This window comes from Drosophila suzukii, chromosome 4 (genome assembly GCF_043229965.1).
Source record: "Drosophila suzukii chromosome 4, CBGP_Dsuzu_IsoJpt1.0, whole genome shotgun sequence".
In the NCBI taxonomy this organism is placed as follows: Eukaryota; Metazoa; Arthropoda; class Insecta; order Diptera; family Drosophilidae; genus Drosophila; species Drosophila suzukii.
The window spans coordinates 2,216,703-2,235,946 of NC_092083.1; the positions used below are offsets into that span (position 1 = coordinate 2,216,703).

At 39.2% G+C, this 19,244-nt stretch overlaps 1 protein-coding gene across 3 annotated transcripts in view; it reads left to right on the plus strand.

Annotated features, from left to right (window-relative positions):
- Positions 1 to 2,132: 2,132 nt before the first annotated feature.
- Positions 2,133 to 19,244, plus strand: part of Ank (Ankyrin) — a 57,891-nt gene continuing 40,779 nt past the window's right edge. For 2 of the 3 annotated variants that reach the window (XM_017088685.4, XM_070997168.1), the window contains exons 1-2: positions 2,133 to 2,255; positions 2,628 to 2,766. In XM_017088685.4, coding sequence (XP_016944174.3) covers positions 2,650 to 2,766 — 117 coding nt within the window. In that variant the 5' untranslated portion in view covers positions 2,133 to 2,255; positions 2,628 to 2,649. Of the gene's footprint in view, positions 2,289 to 2,627; positions 2,767 to 19,244 lie in introns of all 3 variants that reach the window. The other variant, XM_065867373.2, reaches the window with a different exon arrangement.

The window sequence follows — 19,244 nt, forward strand, 5'->3', positions numbered from 1 at the left end:
TTTCCGACCCCATAAAGTATATATATTCTTGATCAGGATCACTAGCCGAGTCGATCTAGCCATGTCCGTCTGTCCGTCTGTCTGTCCGGATGAACGCTGAGATCTCGGAAACTATGGGAGCTAGGCTATTGAGATTTGGCGTCCTGAGCTTCTTACGTAGCGCAAGTTTGTTTCAGTAGAGTGCCACGCCCACTCGAACGCCCACAAACCGCCCAAAACTGTGGCTCCTACAGTTTTGATGCTAGAATAAAAATTTTAACTGAAATGTAATGTTCTCATCAATACCTATCGATTGACCCAAAAAAATTTTGCCACGCCCACCCTAACGCCCATAAACCGCCCACAAACTTCAAAAAATCGTAAATATAAACGTGGATATCTCGGAAACTATCAAAGATAGAGAATTGGGATTTCAGATTTAGATTCCGTAGCCTTATACGCAGCGCATGTTTGTTACGCGAATATGCCACGCCCACTCTAACGCCCACAAACCGCGAAAACCTGTGACGCCCACAATTTTTATGCTAGATAAAAAATTTTAACTGAAATGTATTGGTCTCGACAATTGGTCCAAACAAAAATTTGCCACGCCCACTCTAATGCCCATAACGCTTAAATCTGTATACCGCCGGTAGGTGGCGCATTTTAATCTCGCTTTGATACTTGCATATCTCTATTTAGCTGAGTAACGGGTATCTGATAGTCGAGGTACTCGACTATAGCGTTCTTCCTTGTTTTTACATAAAGTTTTAGATATATTTTTGATATCCTTTTCGGATATAATTTGAATTTAATAAAGCTCAGTACACAAATATTATAATATATATATTGTACTTTTTATTTTCTTACATTTTTTTTTTTGTATGAATTAATCTGCATGCTGAATAACTCCGAAATTTCCCTTGTAATGGTGGTTAAAGTCTGAATTTCCATGTAGCACATTTCAAAATCCTTTTTGTATATTTGTATTTCATTTTACCAGAAACTTTCCAAATAAATTGTAAACTCTTTTTTTTTAATTTGTTTCATTCCATTTTGTAATGCTTCCAGAGAACTTATGTAATTTTTAAAAAATATTTTACAATAATTCTGTTTTTTATAGACAGCTGTTGGGGTCGGAAAATTTTAATTATAAATTTAACTTGCCCTTCCCTTGTAAAACAGCATTTATTGCGGTTCGAAGAGTAAAACAAAAAAAATGGGAAAGACCGGCTGATTGGTTACAAAAGCAAACTTGCATCCACAACACACTTGCAAAAGCCATCTTCTTTAACATATGCTTTTACCCAATACCCGATGTGTATTATAAGTAACTACATAATGTGACATAAGCATTATATTATTATAGCAAAGATTTTGTTTTATTGATATATATATTTCTATTTATAAATTTATTTATTTATTAATATTATTTATGAATTTATTTATATGTTTTTAAAATTTTTTACTTGTTAAGTTAGATTTAAGAGATGTCATTACTATACCCGATACCCGTGGAGTAAAAGGGTATATCACATCCATCGGAAAGTATGTAACAGGTAGAAGGAAGCGTTTCCGCCCCCATAATGTATATATATTCTTGATCGGGATAACTAACCGAGTCGATCTAGTCACGTCCGTTGTGTCTGTGATCTCGGAAACTACAATCTGCACGCAGAATCTGGTTCACCCACTCAAACGCCCACAATCCGCCCAAAACGGTGGCTTCTACAGTTTATATGCAAGAATAAAAGTTTTAGCTGAAATGTATTTGGGTAACGGTTAAATCTGTCTACCGACCACATAACCATATATCTCCATTTCGCTTTAGTCCCCTTAGCTGAGGAACGGGTATCTGATAGTCAAGGTACTCGACTATAGCGTTCTTCCCTATTTTTCTTATAAAATTAAAATGCCCTTTTAATTGTTTTTAGTTCATTACAAAAGCGAACAGCATGAATAACGTAGTGCTTATATATAACAAATATAAAACTGTTGTTTTTCTGCTTTGCCATTTTTAGTATATAGTGGCTGTATCTTTTTTTAATTTTATATAGAAACAATAAGACTACGGCCTTAGGAAATTCCCTGTTTAAAATAAAAATATTTGTTTTTGTTAAGGTATGATTTAAGGCTAGATTTTAGCGGGAACAGAGCGGGCAGCACTGGTGGAATCGAAGGAATTTGGATATGGCATCATAGCGATAACTAATTATGTATCTATCGAACTACTTTCTCTAAAAATAGTAAAACATTCATATATATGGACATTTTATGTAAATATATCCCTAAAATATAATTATTAAGAAGTGTGTAAACATAATAATAACGATTTAACTTATTAACAACTAGCACCAGAGAATTTGTATAAACGAAATTTTTGTTATTTGTGGTGACGTCATTCCACCGTTCACAAAAAATTGAAGCCCCAACAAAAACATAAAAGTTAAAAATACTAACATTACTGTTAAAATAAAAGAAACATTTGTGTAAAATAAATGCCATTGCCTATACATATGTACATACATAAATCCCTTCACCTTAATTTTTGTATTTATGCATGCATGTATGTATGTGCGTCTATCAAATATAAACAAGCTAATTAAAAACAATTTTTATTTCTATGCCAAATACTTGTTAACTTTCAGGCCTTGAACGTTAATCATAATCATGACACTTGGTGAGGTACGAGTCGAGAACAAAATCCAAACTACTGAAAACTGCGCGCAAACCATGAATATAAATAATGGCATGACCTCAGACAAATCTAATGGAAATAAAAAACAGGTAATAAGTACGATAATTGGCACTATTTTCGGGTATCATAACAAAAACCATTTAGACGGTAAAACATGTACATACAAATGTATGTATAAATGTCCATACCTCCAAAAATACTTACATATGCTTTTGTTGTAATTGCTTTCGGTGTGTGGGCGTTTCCAGTTAGAAGATCTCCACCGGGAAAGTTAATTATTTCTCAAATTTGTGTGCATACAAATAAAATGTGTGTGTAAATTTCCCAGTAAACAAAATAAGTACTGATGTACATAATTAAAAAAAATTAAGTGATCGCACTCAGTTTGCCAATACATGTCTGTTGCCTACGAATATTTATACCCTTGCAGAGGTTATTAGGGGTTTTGTCAGAAGTTTGCAACGCAGTGAAGGAGACGTTACCAACCCCATAAGGTATAAATATTCTTGATCAGCATCACTATACGAGTCGATCTAGCCATGTCCGTCTGTCCGTCCATTTCTACGCAAACTAGTCTCTCAATTTTAAAGCTATCGGGCTGAAACTTTCCCAAAAGTCTTCTTTCTTTTGCAGGTAGAGTATGTAAGTCGGAACCAATCTTATAGCTCCCATGGGAATAACAAACAAAAAAATTTTTTTAAAAAAATGATTTCTTTGGTGTTTTTTAACATATAAACTCCTAAGCTTGGAAATAACATTTTTTAATTAGCTCTGAATTCCGAACTTAATTTTATCGAAATCGGTCGACTATATCACATAGGTGCCATAGGAACTATCAAAAAATTGGTGGGAAAATAATATGAAACAAATTATAGCTTCGGTGTTTTTAACATATTTTCTTATACTATTGGGGATATCATTTTTTGTATTTTTAAATTTAATAATTTTAACGGCAAGGGTATACAAACTTTGGCTTGCCGAAGTTAATTGCCTTTCCTGTTTTATTTTACTTATAAATAAAAATATTTTATTCCTCGATTTATATACTGTATAAAAATCACTCTTTGATGGGTAATTTTATTTAAAGCTCCAACAATCTTAGAGAAAAAATCCATTACTAAGAAAACAATTATATCAGGGGTATGCTCATCTAAAGCCGGCCCATAGAGAAGATTCCACTCGTTCGTTCCCCAGACATGAAATCACTTCAGCGCTGTCTTCCAAAATTTATGTTGATCCACAAAAGAAACATGCGCTAAATGGGCGTTTTACGATTTCTTTGGCACTCCCGAATAACATTTAATAAAGTTAAAAAAATATATATGGGCAATTCCGAGGAGTTTCCGACCCTTTTAGTACATATGTATATACCTTTTAGTTTTGGAGTCGGCTTCGGGTGACACGTTAGAAGGCAAAAACACTCGGCCGCTGTCGACATCAGAAGAGAGATCGGCGCAGCGTAGAAGACTGCTGACGAAAACGGTCAGGCAAGACTTTGTCTTATAATCTGCCTGCACCGTGATTTTTATACCCGTTACTCGTAGAGTAAAAGGGTATACTAGATTCGTCGGAAAGTATGTAACAGGCAGAAGGAAGCGTTTCCGACCCCATAAAGTACATATATTCTTGATCAGGATCACTAGCCGAGTCGATCTAGCCCTGTCCGTCTGTCTGTCCGGATGAACGCTGAGCTAGGAAACTATAAGAGCTAGGCTATTGAGACTTGGCGTGCAGATTCCTGAGCTTCTTACGCAGCGCAAGTTTGCTTCAGCAATGTGCCACGCCCACTTTTACGCCCACAAACCGCCCAAAACTGTGGCTCCTACAGTTTTGATGCTAGAATAAAAATTTTATCTGAAGTGTATTGTTCTCTACAATACCTACCGATTGACCCAAAAAAAGTTTGCCACGCCCACTCTATCGCCCACAAACCGCCCAAACCTGTGACGCCCACAGTTTTCATGCTAGATAAAAAATTTTAACTGAAATGTATTGGTCTCGTCAATACCTATCGATTGATCCAAACTCTATTGATCCCACTCTAACGCCCATAACGCTTAAATCTGTCTACCGCCGGTAGGTGGCGTATTTTAATCTCGCTTTGCTGCTTGCATATCTCCATTTCCCTTTGATCCCTTTAGCTGAGTAACGGGTATCTGATAGTCGAGGCACTCGACTATAGCGTTCTTCCTTGTTTTTTCGTCTATCCTTTGTGTTTAGCTAGCGACCAACATTTTTTTTGAAAACTTTTTGAAGCGCAGCGACATGTTTATGCCCTAAAATTTTAAGAGCATTGTTGAATTTCGAAATTAAACAATTAATATTGATTTATAAAAGTCATTTATTTGATCATAGTATTTTAAATTAATTTATAGTGTTATGTGTATGCCACAGTGGCTGTATATAATGATTATTGACTTGTTTTCTGAATCAAAAAATCATCTAATTAAGATCGACACGCGGAAAAGAAAAATTCCATAGTGATGCTCTTTGGATTGTCTATCCATTTTCATCATGATTTTTAAATTTGTGACTTTTATAATATTTCTCTAAAATAATGATAATTTTGGGGTTTTATAATAAAAGTAAAAAATAATGGCTATTTTATTTTTTTTATTCAACCTAACAAAAAAGTCGTTCAAAACCAAAAACTTTTCTATTCTTATTTTTTATTTAATCTGCCCTGCCATTTAGATAAAGCAAGATAAATGGTTTGCAGAGTCAAATGCTTTACTAAAGTCGGTGTAAATTTTTTCTTTTTTACGAGTTTGCTTTATTTATTGAATCTTCACTTTAATAAGACTAACGATAAGTAGATAAAATTTTTCAAATGCAACTTTATTAACAGTCATATAGTCTGACCCTAGACTAAAAGAGCTCTAATAATTACTGCTGGGCTGGTTAATCGTACCGATGTAGATTGTTTCTATTCGAAACCCGTGGTGGATTCCTTGCGAGATTATTTGGTATTCTGCTTTGATGTTGAATCTTTAACCGGCGGTCCCTGTGGATATTTTCGTCTCGAACATACCGTGGTGTCCCAGTGATTATTCGCAAGTTTTTTTTTGTGAGCGCTGAACAATATCAAAGCTGGGAGCCGTAACTCTAAATGGTCTTAAAAGTGCAATTGCAGAGCAGAACCAGACATAGGGGTTATTGAGAATTTATTATCCACTGTAGGCTGCTAGATCTAAGTTTGAGACGTACATCCTTTCATTCAATGTGCCTCCGCCTAGTTAGAAGTCTCTCGAGGTGGACGCCGTAATATTTTACATCGGTGGCTTCGGGGATCTGAGTACTGTTCAAAGTTAGCGTGGGCACGAATGTTTGTTAAGAGTAAACGTTATAAATTTACACATTTGTACATTTAGTTTGATTCGCCAGTCTTAAAGCCATTTCTCAAATACCACCAGATGATCTGCTAGTTGAGCTGTTTCTCATCTCGAGCGGTTCAGGATTGGGGTGTTGTCAGCAATCGTGGACGTAATCAGCCTTTTGTTTGCAGGAATACCTGCTGAGTGTAGGACAGAGTATGGCCCTCTAGTGTGGAACTCTAGTTTCAATGTTGTACTCGTTGGATGTTGTATAATTGAATCTCACCGCTAAGACTCTGTGGTAGAGGTACTGGTCAATTAACATCTGGCAGGAATGTGGTTTTCATTGAGGAACAAAGTTATTTCAAGTTTGTGCTTCGAAATGCCGTTGGCTTAGCACATGAATATCGATTATTTCTATTGCTAAGAGGATATTATATTCGGCTCAGCGCGTAGAGCTTGTGAGATCGCCCCGGATTCTTTAGTCCTGCTTTCAGGGCACTTTCAGGGCACTGCACTGCTGTGAAGATCTGGCTGCCTTCGCGAAGAAAACGTCAGCTGTGGTTTGAGATTCTATGTGTTCTGTGAGCGTTCTCGTTCATTCGGGCTTTCATCCGAATCGGAGTCGTAGTTTTGTTTTGACTGCGTGTGGAATCGGACGTGTCGGCGAATTATAGAAAAATAGAGAAAGAGCAATATCGGTCTGTGATTCGATTCTTGTTTTTGGAAGGGAAATCGCGGCGCGAAATCAAAGAGCGCTTGGATGCTGTACGGTGACTCTTCTCCTTCGACGGAGACCGTCAAAAATTGGTTTAACGAGTTTCAACGTGGTCGCACGTCGGTTTTTGATGAGCCACGCCCAGGTGCCCCGAAAACGGCTACCACGGAGGATAACGTGACAAAAATCCACGATCTCGTATTGGCAGACCGCCGATTAAAGATACGCGAGATAGCTGAGACAGTAGGCATGTCAAAAGACCTCGTGGGTCGTATCCTGCATGAAATTTTGGGCATGAGAAAGCTGTCGGCGCGATGGGTGCCGCGTTTGCTCACTCCGGACAACAAACGCAACCGTGAGACCACTTCGAGCAGTGTTTGACGCTGTTTAAGCGCAATCCGAAGGAGCTTCTGCGTCGTTTCGTGACCGTCGACGAAACATGGATCCACTGGTACACACCGGAGACCAAGGAACAGTCGAAACAGTGGACTTCACCCGGCGAACCTGCTCCGAAGAAGGTGAAGACTGTCCCAGTGATGCCAGTGATGGCCACCGTTTTTTGGGACTCACAAGGTGTGGTCTACATCGACTACCTGGAGAAAGGCAAAACGGTCACAGGGCTGTACTATGTCGAATGATTGGGCCGATTCGCCGCCGAATTGCATAGAATACGGCTTCATTTGGCGAAGAAAAAAAGTGCTGTAGAGGTTTTTTGTTATTTCAGTAAAAATTACATCAAATAAAGTAGTAAAGTTGATATACGTTTCATAAAGCCATGTTGAGTTGGGGACATTATTAAGCAAAATTGTAGTTGAGTGGTAATTACTGTTCAAAAAACTTCAATTTGGGATTTGGGATTTTTAAGATTTCTTCATGGAAATAAGAATGGATAGTGGATTTCTGGAAAAGTTTTTACAATGGAGATGAGAAACCAACCTTGACTGTTTGAAGATTTTGAAAGACATAGAAGAAATATATAGTTGGCGTAAGGAAAAGGATATGTGTAGGATGACGATTACTAATAAATCACACAGCCAGCAGCCAATTAAGGTTTGTCGAGAAGTGATTTGTCCAGTTGTTTCATTTTACACTTATATAAACAAGGTATATGTTGCGTCAATTAAGTCAGCGACAAGATTTTCGACCGTGTGAATGCTCGCTACTAAGTGCGCCAGCAACAACACAACGTAGAAGTTTTTTTGTAAACTCAAGAATAGAATAGAGCAGCGAAGCGAACACACAACAATTTTGGTTGATAATTTTGTAATAAAAAAACCAGGAAGAACGCTATAGTCGAGTACCTCGACTATCAGATACCCGTTACTCAGCTAAAGTGACCAAAGGGAAATGGAGATAAGCAAGCAGCAAAGCGAGATTAAAAGGCGCCACCTACCGGCGGTAGACAGATTGAAGCGTTATGGGCGTTAGAGTGGGCGTGGTAAATTTTTTTGGATCAATCGATAGGTATTGACGAGACCAATACATTTCAGTTAAAATTTGTATTCTAGCATCAAAACTGTAGGACAGTTTTGGGCGGTTTGTGGGCGTTAGAGTGGGCGTGGCACTCTGCTGAAACAAACTTGCGCTGCACGCCAAATCTCAATAGCCTAGCTTTTATAGTTTCCGAGATCTCAGCGTTCATCCGCACAGACAGACGGACAGACGGACATGGCTAGATCGACTCGGCTAGTGATCCTGATCAAGAATATATATACTTTATGGGGTCGGAAACGCTTTCTTCTGCCTATTACATACTTACTACTCTACGAGTAACGGGTATAATTATAATTCACTGTCTTTTCCATAAAATCATTTTGTTTTACGCGATGAGGAACAGAATTACTGAGAGTGGCGAACCCTGGGGAATGCCGTTGTGCTGTGGGCGGGTGAATGAAAAATGGTTATTGGCATAGACTTTGATTTTTCTGTTGGTCATGAAATTAATGCAATAATTTATAATCTTATGGCCGATTTTCCATGACTGCAGTTCGTCGACAACAGTTTGGATTCCAATTTTATCAAACGCCTTTGTAAAATCCAGTGAGATCACTGATAAGTGATTTTTCGTTGATAAGGAAGAGGATATCAGGTGATCTAAAACCAGTAGATTGTCTGATATTGACTTCCCTTTTCGAAATCCATTTTGTCGACTATCGATCGAGTTGTTGTAGGAAACAAACCACCATAGCCGATTTGCAATGATTTTGTCTAGCGTTTTAGCGAAGCATGAATTAAGGGATATGGGACGATAAGAGTTTAGGGATGTTTTGTCTGTATTAGGTTTGTGAATAGGTATAATTTTACTAAGTTTGTAATGTTGTGGAATGAAGCTGTTAAATATATTGTTAAAATGATCACGTAGTCTGAGTTTTGGAGTTTTGGTAGGAGACACGATCGAGACCTGGGGACTTTCCTTTTTGCTTTGACAGGGCTATATTGAGTTCAAGGGTGGTGATAGGAGAATCTATTTTTAATGCGCTAGTGGAAGGCTGGTAATTCTGTTGGATGGGTGGAATGTTATTTTTGTGGTGGGTGAAGGTTGCTGAGAAATTATCGTCACTTGATTCGGAGGACCAAAAGGAACATAGTTCATTGGCTATCTCTAAGCTATTTGTTATTTTATTGGGTGAATTTGGTTGTGCGATGCAGTGGATACCGATTCTTGGTCGGAGTCTACAGAATCTTCGAATTCGAAGAGTTTGGATTAATTTCGGAGGTGAATATTTCCAGTGAGTTACGTTTAGCTATTTTTATTTCGCGTTTGAGAAGGGCATTGGCTCTTCTATAGTTAATTATGTTCGTGTTGGAGATTTTTCGTCGAAGGATATTAAAGTAAGCTTTTTTTGATTTTTTAAGTGTTTGTAGGTGAGTGTTCCACCATGGTACTGTGTGTTTTGAATGGGGATTAGGTATGGATTGTGGGATAGAACAGTTAGCGCTTTGGTGAACTATTCTTTTAAGGTTAGCGGCTTCCTCATCAAGATTGTGGCTTATGGGCCGTTGAAGGTGGAAGTAGTTACTAGCTTCTACGTATTTGGGCCAGTTTGCGTCATCTAAATTAAATTTATGTAAGAAGGTAGGGGTAGAAGTAGTGTCAAATAGTGTTGTGATGATCGGAAAGTGGTCGCTTCCAAACGTACTTGACTCGATGAACCAAATGGATTCGAGGGCAAAGGTCGCAGATGCGAGAGTGAGATCGACGTGTGTGAGAGTGCTGTGGGTGCTGAAATGTGTGGGAGAACCATCGTTTAGTAGGGTTAGAGGAGATTGGTGAATAAATTGGGAAAGTGTATTTCCTTTTTTGTTATTCCTAGGTGAACCCCATAACGTATGCCAGCTACTGAAGTCCCCGGTTATGAGGGTGGGGGAAGATAAATCGCTGTATACATATTCAAGGTTGTTGCATGTAAAATGTTGTCTTGGTGGGATGTAAGAGCAGATTATGTTGAAGATATACTTGGATTGGATTTTTGAGCAAAGTGACTCAAAGTCTTGTGGAAGATGAATTTCGGTGTGCTGAATTGAGTTGTGTACTAGGATAGCAACGCCTCCAGAGGCATTGACAGCAGAGTTAAGAGTATATATAATATAGTTGATTGGAGTGGGAAAGTTTTTATAGGGTATTAGGTGAGTTTCTTGTAGGCATATAATTTGTGGAGTGTATTTTTTATCAGGAGTTGGAGTTCTTTGTAGTGCTTTAAGTAGCCGTTCATATTCCATTGTAATATTGAAATAGTCATAATGGTAATGTAATGGCTTAAAGTGTAACTTAGGATTTAGTTTGTTGTTTTTGTATTGGTGGAGTTGACTGTGGCCTTAATTTTGGACCTAGTTATCATATAATCTTGTTTAACGAATCTTTTCTCTCTTTTGGATAGTTTTGAAGGGTAGATTTTAGTAGTGAAATTAGACTTATCGTTAGTAGGTGGTTGCGAGGTGTCAGAAGCTGTATTCCTCGCTTTCATATTGAATTGAAGGTCGAATATTACTGCTGGAGGGTTGATCTGCTCCGTTCTTCTTATTGTCCGTTGTATCTTGTTGTTTGGTTGTTGTTGTCGGCGGTGGTGTGAAGACTGTTGTGGAGGTTTTTGCGGCTTGTTGTTGCAGCTTGCCATGGTTAGGACTAGCTATTGTAGAGTAGAGGGATCCGTCGTGTTGGTGTCTTGTCTTATAAATGGTCCAAGCTTCGCGGTTGTTTACTTTTTGAATGGCCTTGATTGCTTGGATTTCCTTGTAGGTGATAAGGACAGGACATACCTTATCTCTAGCATGGTGATTGTTGTTGGGGTATTTTCTGTCTGTGCAGTTGATGCAACTTAAGTTGTTGGTGCATGACTCTCCCAGTTCGAGATTGATTTGGGCTGGTTGACTGCAAGAAAGGCATAGTTCGTCGTTTTTGCAGTACTTGGATGGGTGTCCGATTCGCAGGCAGTTAAAGCAACGCATTACCGGTGGAATGTAAGTGCGTACCTTAACACGTTCGTAACCGACGTAAATGAATTCCGGGATATTTTGTAGCGAAAAAGTTGTTATTAATAATCCAGTGTCAGTTGGCTTGCGTTGTAAAAGCTTGGTAATTTTTCTTATTTCGACTACTTTTTGGGATTTTAAGTTATCCAGGATTTCCTCGGTATCGATACCATTTAAGTCTGGGCAGTATATGACTCCTTTGCAGGTGTTTAACGATCGATGTTCTGAGACTGTTACAGGGATGTCGCCGGGGATCATTTTTAGATTTAAGAGTTTGTCCGTTTGGGTCTGGTTTTTGGTTTTGATCAAAATATTTCCATCTCTAAGTTTCTTGCATTCTTCTTCTACTCCTCCAACGGTTACGTCAATGATTTTCTTCAGTGTAAACGGCGAGACCTTTGCTAGGGAACCGTCGTTGTTGTTGTCGGATCGGGCGATAATTAGGTACTTCCCGTCAGGTGCGGGGGGTCGTTTCCAGGGGGGGTCAAGCATTTTTTCGTCTTCAGTTGACTAAGCGAAGGTTTTTGGCGACGAAGACAGTAGTTGCTGATTTGAATTGCTGATAAGAAATCAATAGGTAGGCGCGGGGGTGGTTCGTTTCGGAAGATTGAAGGTTTATTACTTGAGAGAACACAAGAATGGCACAACCGTTCGTATCGACTGCCGAAATTTAACTGAGTATAAGATAATATGTCAAAAAACACCGATTTTATAATTTGTTTCATATTATTTTCCCATCAATTTTCCGATCGTTCCTATGGCAGCTATATGATATTGTCGTCCGATTTTAATAAGTTTAAACTCGAAATTCAAAACTAATTAAAGAATGTTATTTCCAAGCGTAGAACGTTATATGTTAAAAAACACGGAAGCTATAGTTTGTTTCATATTATTTTCCCATACATTTTTCGATCGTTCCTATGGCAGCTATCTAATATAGTCGTCCGATTTCGATCAAATTAGATTCGAAGTTCAGAACTATTTAAAAAATGTTATTTCCAAGCATAGGAGGTTATATATTATGAAACACCAAAGAAATAATAAAAAAAAAAAATTTTTTTCCGATTGTTCCTATGGGGGCTATAAGATATAGTTGTCCGATCCGGCTGGTTCCGACTTATATACTTCCGATAGCTTTAAAACTGAGGGAAAAGTTTGCGTAGAAACGGACGGACAGACGGACATGGCTAGATCGACTCGTCTCGGAAACGTCTCCGTTACTGCGTTGCAAATTTCTGACTGAAATCATAATACCCTCTGCAAGGGTATAAAAACTCGACCAACTTGGAGCGATAAAATTACACGTCTGACAACGAGACAGCGTCGTTGTTTTATGTTGTAACGATATCAGTTGCTTTAAATACGTGAAACCTTTCAATAGATAGAGGGGGAAACAAAATTTTCGTTTGGAAGATACGATTCAGGCAAAAGAGTATCGTTGTGTCATAATCATTATCAGCCAAAATAGCAAAACTTTTATTCATCCCTAATTGTGCAGGCACTTCTCTGTTGGTCGATTAATTATTAAACCCACATTAATTGTAGTTGCCTGGGAACGTTTTTGATCATGGTCAGGCTTGTTTGCACTGCCGCCAGTCTTGTGAAGATTTGTCCCTTTTCTTAGGTATTAAACCTTACGGAACCAGCTTTCACTAGCAACATCCTTGCTTATTTAATTAACCTATTTTCACCAGATATGTATTCAGTATTTGGCACAACTAACGATGATGTAAATTTAGGTGAATAATAAGTTAACAATAGTTCCTTGTTAAACTCCTTGGGCATCTTCGACCTTACTTTAATAACGTCCAGGCTAGTTTTGACCTAACAGCATCAAGGTCAATTCTAAGACGCCTTAAATATAATTTTCCCTGTAACGAACACTCATAGCTACTTAAGCCAAGATGTTACCTCAAAATAAACTTTTTTTGGTTAGTTTTTTTTTTGCTACTTCTTTTGTATCGCCTATATTCATTATTAATTCTAAAAAAAATCTCGTCAAGGACAAGTTAAAAACAAAGGGACGAATTACTACATGTTGCTACAGAATAAAAACTTAGAGTGGTCTATTGCACTTAATTTCATCTCTGAGCACCAGAAATTCTCGGATGTAGTAGAGATCCATGTCGCCCCGTCTTCCTATGACCGTTCTGCACACAAAAAAAAACAAGAGAAAACGCTCAGCTTCAGGGAGTACGAGAGGGATGGAGATGTTCTTAAAGCAACTGTTTTTTTCACTAACACGTCTAGCCAATAGCGCAACCTATCATCTTCTTCTTTAGCGCCACTTGGCCTACAGCGCCAACTAGCCCATAGAGATCCTAGCGGCTTTGTGGCGTATTAGTCAAAACAGCTTATTTGCTACATGTGTGTGCAATCTCGATTGAATTGCAAAATATTGATAATTATTTTATTATAACTTTTTAATGATTTCAATAATTTTTGGCATGTAGATAGGTATTGATAATAAGAACAAAGTCTCATTTATATTTTTTAAAAATTAAAAAAAATGTAGTCGCTAGACGGGCTTTATTGTTATTGTCGTTTGTGGGCGTTAGAGTGGGTGTAGCGCCCTTCTGAAACAAACTTGCGCTGCGCAGGAAGCCCAAGAATCTGCATGCCAAGTCCCAACACTAAAGCCCTTATAGTTTTAATCGAATTGGCTAGTGATCCTGATCAAGAATATACGACTTATTAACAGTTGGATATTAATTAGCACCTAGCACCTAGCCAAATAAAATGAATTGCATTGCCAAATTGATATATCTGACAAGCCCCTACTACTCTAACAATTTACCACCTAGGACTCAGCGCTACGCCAGAAATATGGCTAAATTAATCTTTAAGATAATTTGGTCTTTTCCTTTTCCTCTCCAAGGCCTAACTTGGAGTACTTCTCCTCTTCTAGTAAAATCTGCAGTCCCTTCGATATTTTTTTTCTACTCAAGTACAACATTACCCTATGACGACTGAATTGAAGAATATAGATTTTGTCGCCACCAAACTGGCGGTAGCCCTTATCCGAATATATGGGGATGACCCAGAGAAAGTTGACAGAAGGGTCTGTTGACCTCATTGCTCCTTTCCTTATGCCACATGCCACGCAGAGTCCCTCCTAGATGGCGCTGCTCAACCTACGATATTCGGCCAACTAAAAGTGCTACAAGAAAGCCCCACTCCTAGAAACAGACTTGGTGTCTAAAAACCCGAAGGATGCACTCCAACAAGCTCGTAATTCATTCAGCCAATTCTTCATCTCCTTAGCGTGAAAACGATCTGCACAACTTCCTTGAAAATCTTACAGTTCATAACAAGAATCCCCTTGTTTCTTATGGATACATTGAATTTGTTAATATACGTTGGACCTCTATTGCCCGCAAAATATTGGCGCTCGTTTTTGGCATTTTGCATGCTTATAACTTCTCGAGCCTTTTTTTTAACCTGGGTCCGTAAAGCTGAATGTACTGAAAACGAAGAGCACAGCATGTACTACTGAGCTGCTCATCCCAATCAGCTCTTACGTACGACATAATGGCGGCGATTACTGACCGATTCATATTTTTATCCCCACATCTGCTGTGAGCCTTTTGACCGCTTTTAAAAACACTTGTAGTAATGGTCCAAATTTGAAAATTCCCACATTGCCAGAGCGGGATCTGGGATATGGGCCTATGAAGTTTACATACAAGCGCTAAAGGAACCGCTGTGACTCTGGTGCCGTGTCTATTGAAGGCCGCTGTGTCATATCTGGTGATCTTGCATAATTCACAGGATATGAACTGACATAATTAATCAGACCAGGTCAATAGTAATACCTACAAATTCTTTCTATCTAGTACCTCCGGTACTAGATCATCGGTAATGCCCAACTTACAAATGAAAGTAGCATGTAACTGATCGCAAGTGGCATGCTCTGATCTCCTATACACCAGGCCATCTACAACCTTCAAATCTGGCTACCTAACCTAGTTGGATTCTAGTTGCTTCGCATGCTTCTCGTATTCATCAGATCTGAACTGTGGCGACTGAGGGTCGAATAACACACCATGACTGGCGTCAATAGCTACTAGTTCTGCCCCGTTGTCCATCGTCCATGTGCCTTACTTAGTTTTTTTTTGTCACGAATGCTATCGGATATTCGTCACCTTGCTCGGATTTTTGTACCAACACTCCACCTACTCCCGTTTTAATTCCGTCACATTGCACGAAAAAAGGCTTAAAATCTGCTGATTAGCTGATCAAATGCTACTTCGCCGTCTGTTGTCATCTGGCTTCTAAGCAAGAACAACCATCACTCCCATTTCCAACACTCTGTCGACTTCAGCATATAGTTATTTTTGACAGCAGGAGATACAGGAAAACTGCGCTGTTTGACCGGTTTAGCCGACATCAATCTCATTCGAAATTAATGCGCTTCTTCCATCCCAGACACTGCGAGCGAGGGAAATTTTGCCACCTCAATGAGGATACCTCGTTGGCTATCGGACAGTGTATGATGGCCTGTCACTATTTCAGAGACATGCATGGATGGTGGTAACAAATCCAACGTAGTCCAAAAATCTATCCCTATGTATAATTCCTGACCCAAGGCACGATGTGAAACTCGAGCTTTTTAAACATGTCCTGGCTTGATCCACCGGTTGTGCGTGCCACCGTGAAGACACTTTTGAATTTGACCCTGCTTCGTATGATATGCTCTGCCAATTTTCTCCCAATAACATTTAAGGCAGCTCCCAAATAGGCCCCTTCTTCTTGCTCATAGATATTCACACCTGTTGACAAAATTCGTGCCGCGAGATTTGTGTCTATGAACTGGGCTATTTTGTCAGACAACTTGGTTAGCAATTCGTTTTGCATGCCTTGTATAGCGCTTTTGACTGTATACCAATTAACTCTGTCTGAGAAGACCCCAACCATGCTGAACCTCGAGACCCACTTGGCGTAGAGCCACTTGCAGGTAGCATCTGGCCCTTCTGCTGTCTAGTGATCTGATCAAAGCATATGGTTTGGCAAGTGGGACACGTAGTTTATTTAATTATATTTTAGTTTTGTATGTCTTGGTTGAATCTGGCAGCACCATCTGCCATTTTAAATGTAAACAAATCCTAGTCTAAAAAAAAAAACCTATGTTGTAAAGAAATAATTCGAATTTTTTATGATAATTCTGAATTTAAAACCAATTAGAACGAGGGCGAAATTCCAAAAAGATGCATAAGCTTTTGTTATTTATTTTTTACTAATATTTATTTTAAGCTTTGATCAACCAACTAAATGGCTTTAGACTCATGAAAACAACAAAGAAAAAATAACATGAAACATAACAGAAATGAGGAACTTTAACAATTTTATAACAAGGACAGTACTGTGCTGTTGTCTCAAGACGAGGGGTTTACGACGCCCTCGTGCCCAAAGATCGCCAGGGTGCCAACGCTTCAGTCTTTTTCGTGTAGTTGAATTAGCCAAGGATGCTGCTAGTTGGTTGGTGTGGGCTAGTATACGGTCAAGGTGTCCGCTAGAGTGCATATTGATCTGCTCTCTCACCGTGGGGATATGAAGATCGTTAGCTAGGACCTCATTTCTTACATACCACGGAGCATTCGCAATAATACGTAGCGCCCGGCTGTGCACTCTTTGGACCCTCATGACATTTAAGTCTGAAGCGATACCCCATATTTGGATGCAGTACGTCATTGAAGGCACCACAATCGACTTGTACAGCAACATCTTGTTGCTGATGCTGAGTTTACTTGTTCCTTTAAGCATCCAATTTAGCTTTCTTCAAGTGCAAAGCTGCGAAATTTTTTGTGAGGATTCTATGGACAAGTCCACCTTCGTGGAAAACCAATTTGTTTTTTGTAAACCCGGCATCTAAAGCTGTAGTGACAGTTCTCAGACGCTCTGTTAGCGAAAACAAGTGAAAAAGAGATCAAAAGGCAACAATTGATATTTTTTGATCTTGCAAGTAACCGCTATTTCGAATTCAAGTTTGAACATAAACTTAAAAAGGATAAACTAAAATACAGATATCCGTACCCCGTGTTGGAACTTAGTGCCTCCGGGCAGCAAGATTCACATTTTGCCCTAGGCCACGACTAATTCTGTGGAGCCTACTCTAAGGGGGTTTGTGTACTGGAAGTCGGTAAAGCAGTACCAAGCATTGCACATCTTCCAATATGCCTACTCCGAAACCGAATTTGACATCCATTAAAAGGTGGCTAAGGCACAAGAGATTACGATCGGTGCTCTAAATTCTTCACTACACAGATTTAGCAGCCTTTATAATGCCATCTCCATTAATGCCCCATCTTTACCATCCCAAGATGTAGAACCCGAGCTGGAAGCCATTGCCGGCGACGATGAAAATTTGTGGACCCCAATTAATAACAAACTCCGTCCAGAATATAGATCTCCCAATATTGCAAATAAAATTCAGAGAAATTCGAATAGTCCTAAAACGAACGAATCCGAGAACAGATTTTCTGAACTTTCAACCATGGACACAACCGATGAACATGTAAGCGTTTGTCAAACAGCCAGCCAGTAGAGGAACAACCCCGATCAGGCCAGTACCAACGCCGGCTTAAGCCATGGTAGCAGCAGCAACAACAACAACGTCGAACGCAGCAACAGAAACACCAACAATGAAGACACCAACAGTATTAACAATAATAACAACAATAATATCGGCAACACTAGCCAAGACAACATTACCAACCACCCACCCAATCACAAGCCATCGCCGATTGTGATTAATAACTGCGAGAATCTGAACAGACTTATCCGATCTACAGATAAGATCGCTCATCCGTCTAATTACTCCGTAAAATGTCATCAAATCAATTCCGTTCCGATCCTTGCTGCCTTATTTAAAAAGAAAGGTTCCGTTCCACTCCTGGCAGCTTAAAGAAGATAGATCTTATCGCGTGGTTATTCGAGAAAGTCGAGAATGTTATTCGAGAAAGAAAGCCTTATCTTACTTGGCCATATTGTCCGCTTCATTAATAGAACAAAAAGCCATTTTGACAAAACAAAGATCGTCAACCTAGTGTTTGTTGAACAAGAGCCATATTCAGCCATCTGGATCATAACTGTGTGAAATGTGGTCAGAAACATGCTATAGAGATGTTAATCCTGTCAAATGTGTAAATTGTGGTAAAAATCACATAGCAAATTAAAAGGGCTGTGTTGTCTACCAGCAGTCTACTCTGCTACTCTCCTCTACAAAAAGGACGACCGTTCCATCGGATGTCACCAATGGTCATTCTCGACACCAAATTCAAGAGGTTGAACATTCCAGTTGCATCAGAACCAATTCCCTCCACTGGGAACAAGCAATAGGCCAAACAAGAGGCCTAATTAGCAACATAAGCTAAAGGACCCTCGGTTAATGCCATAAGCAACACAGAAGACAGCCCTAGATCAACAGCAACAGTTCTTCCAGCAGCAGCATCAACGGAATCTCCAGCAACTCCAAAATGATGAGCAATGGAATCGACAAGAACAAATGTATCTACGATCTGAAGATATACTGTCTGACCTCGTTGCTCGGTTTGACGAAATGCTCCAGATAATAATGTCAATGATGTCCTTTATAACCCACCTCTTACCCCCAATAGCGCCAGGATCTGCACTAGCAGTCGCTGGACTCCACTCAGCTTTTACAGCCCAACCATAAGTCAAATTGGACTCAAAGTCGGTGTGTGGGACGCCGACGGCTTGACCAACAAGGCACGCGAGATGGAGCTTTTTGTAAAGCTGATCGCACTAATGCAATTATAAAATCTGATGTCCTGGATCTGGTGAGGTTGAAAAGGACATTGCGTCGCAGATTAATGCGTTCTCGGGATTCTGCTGACAAAAGAGAATATCGTCGTTCTGAGGACGATCTGAAAAAACTATTGCATAGAACGAAGAGTGAATACTTTGGCGATTTGGTCCGCAAAACTGATTCCACCAAGTCGATTGGATTTAACCCCTGGGAAGCAAGAAGGAATATAAAATAAATAATAAAATGCTGACAACACATGGTGTAGATCAGACGGCGAAATGACGATGGCCTTTGCTG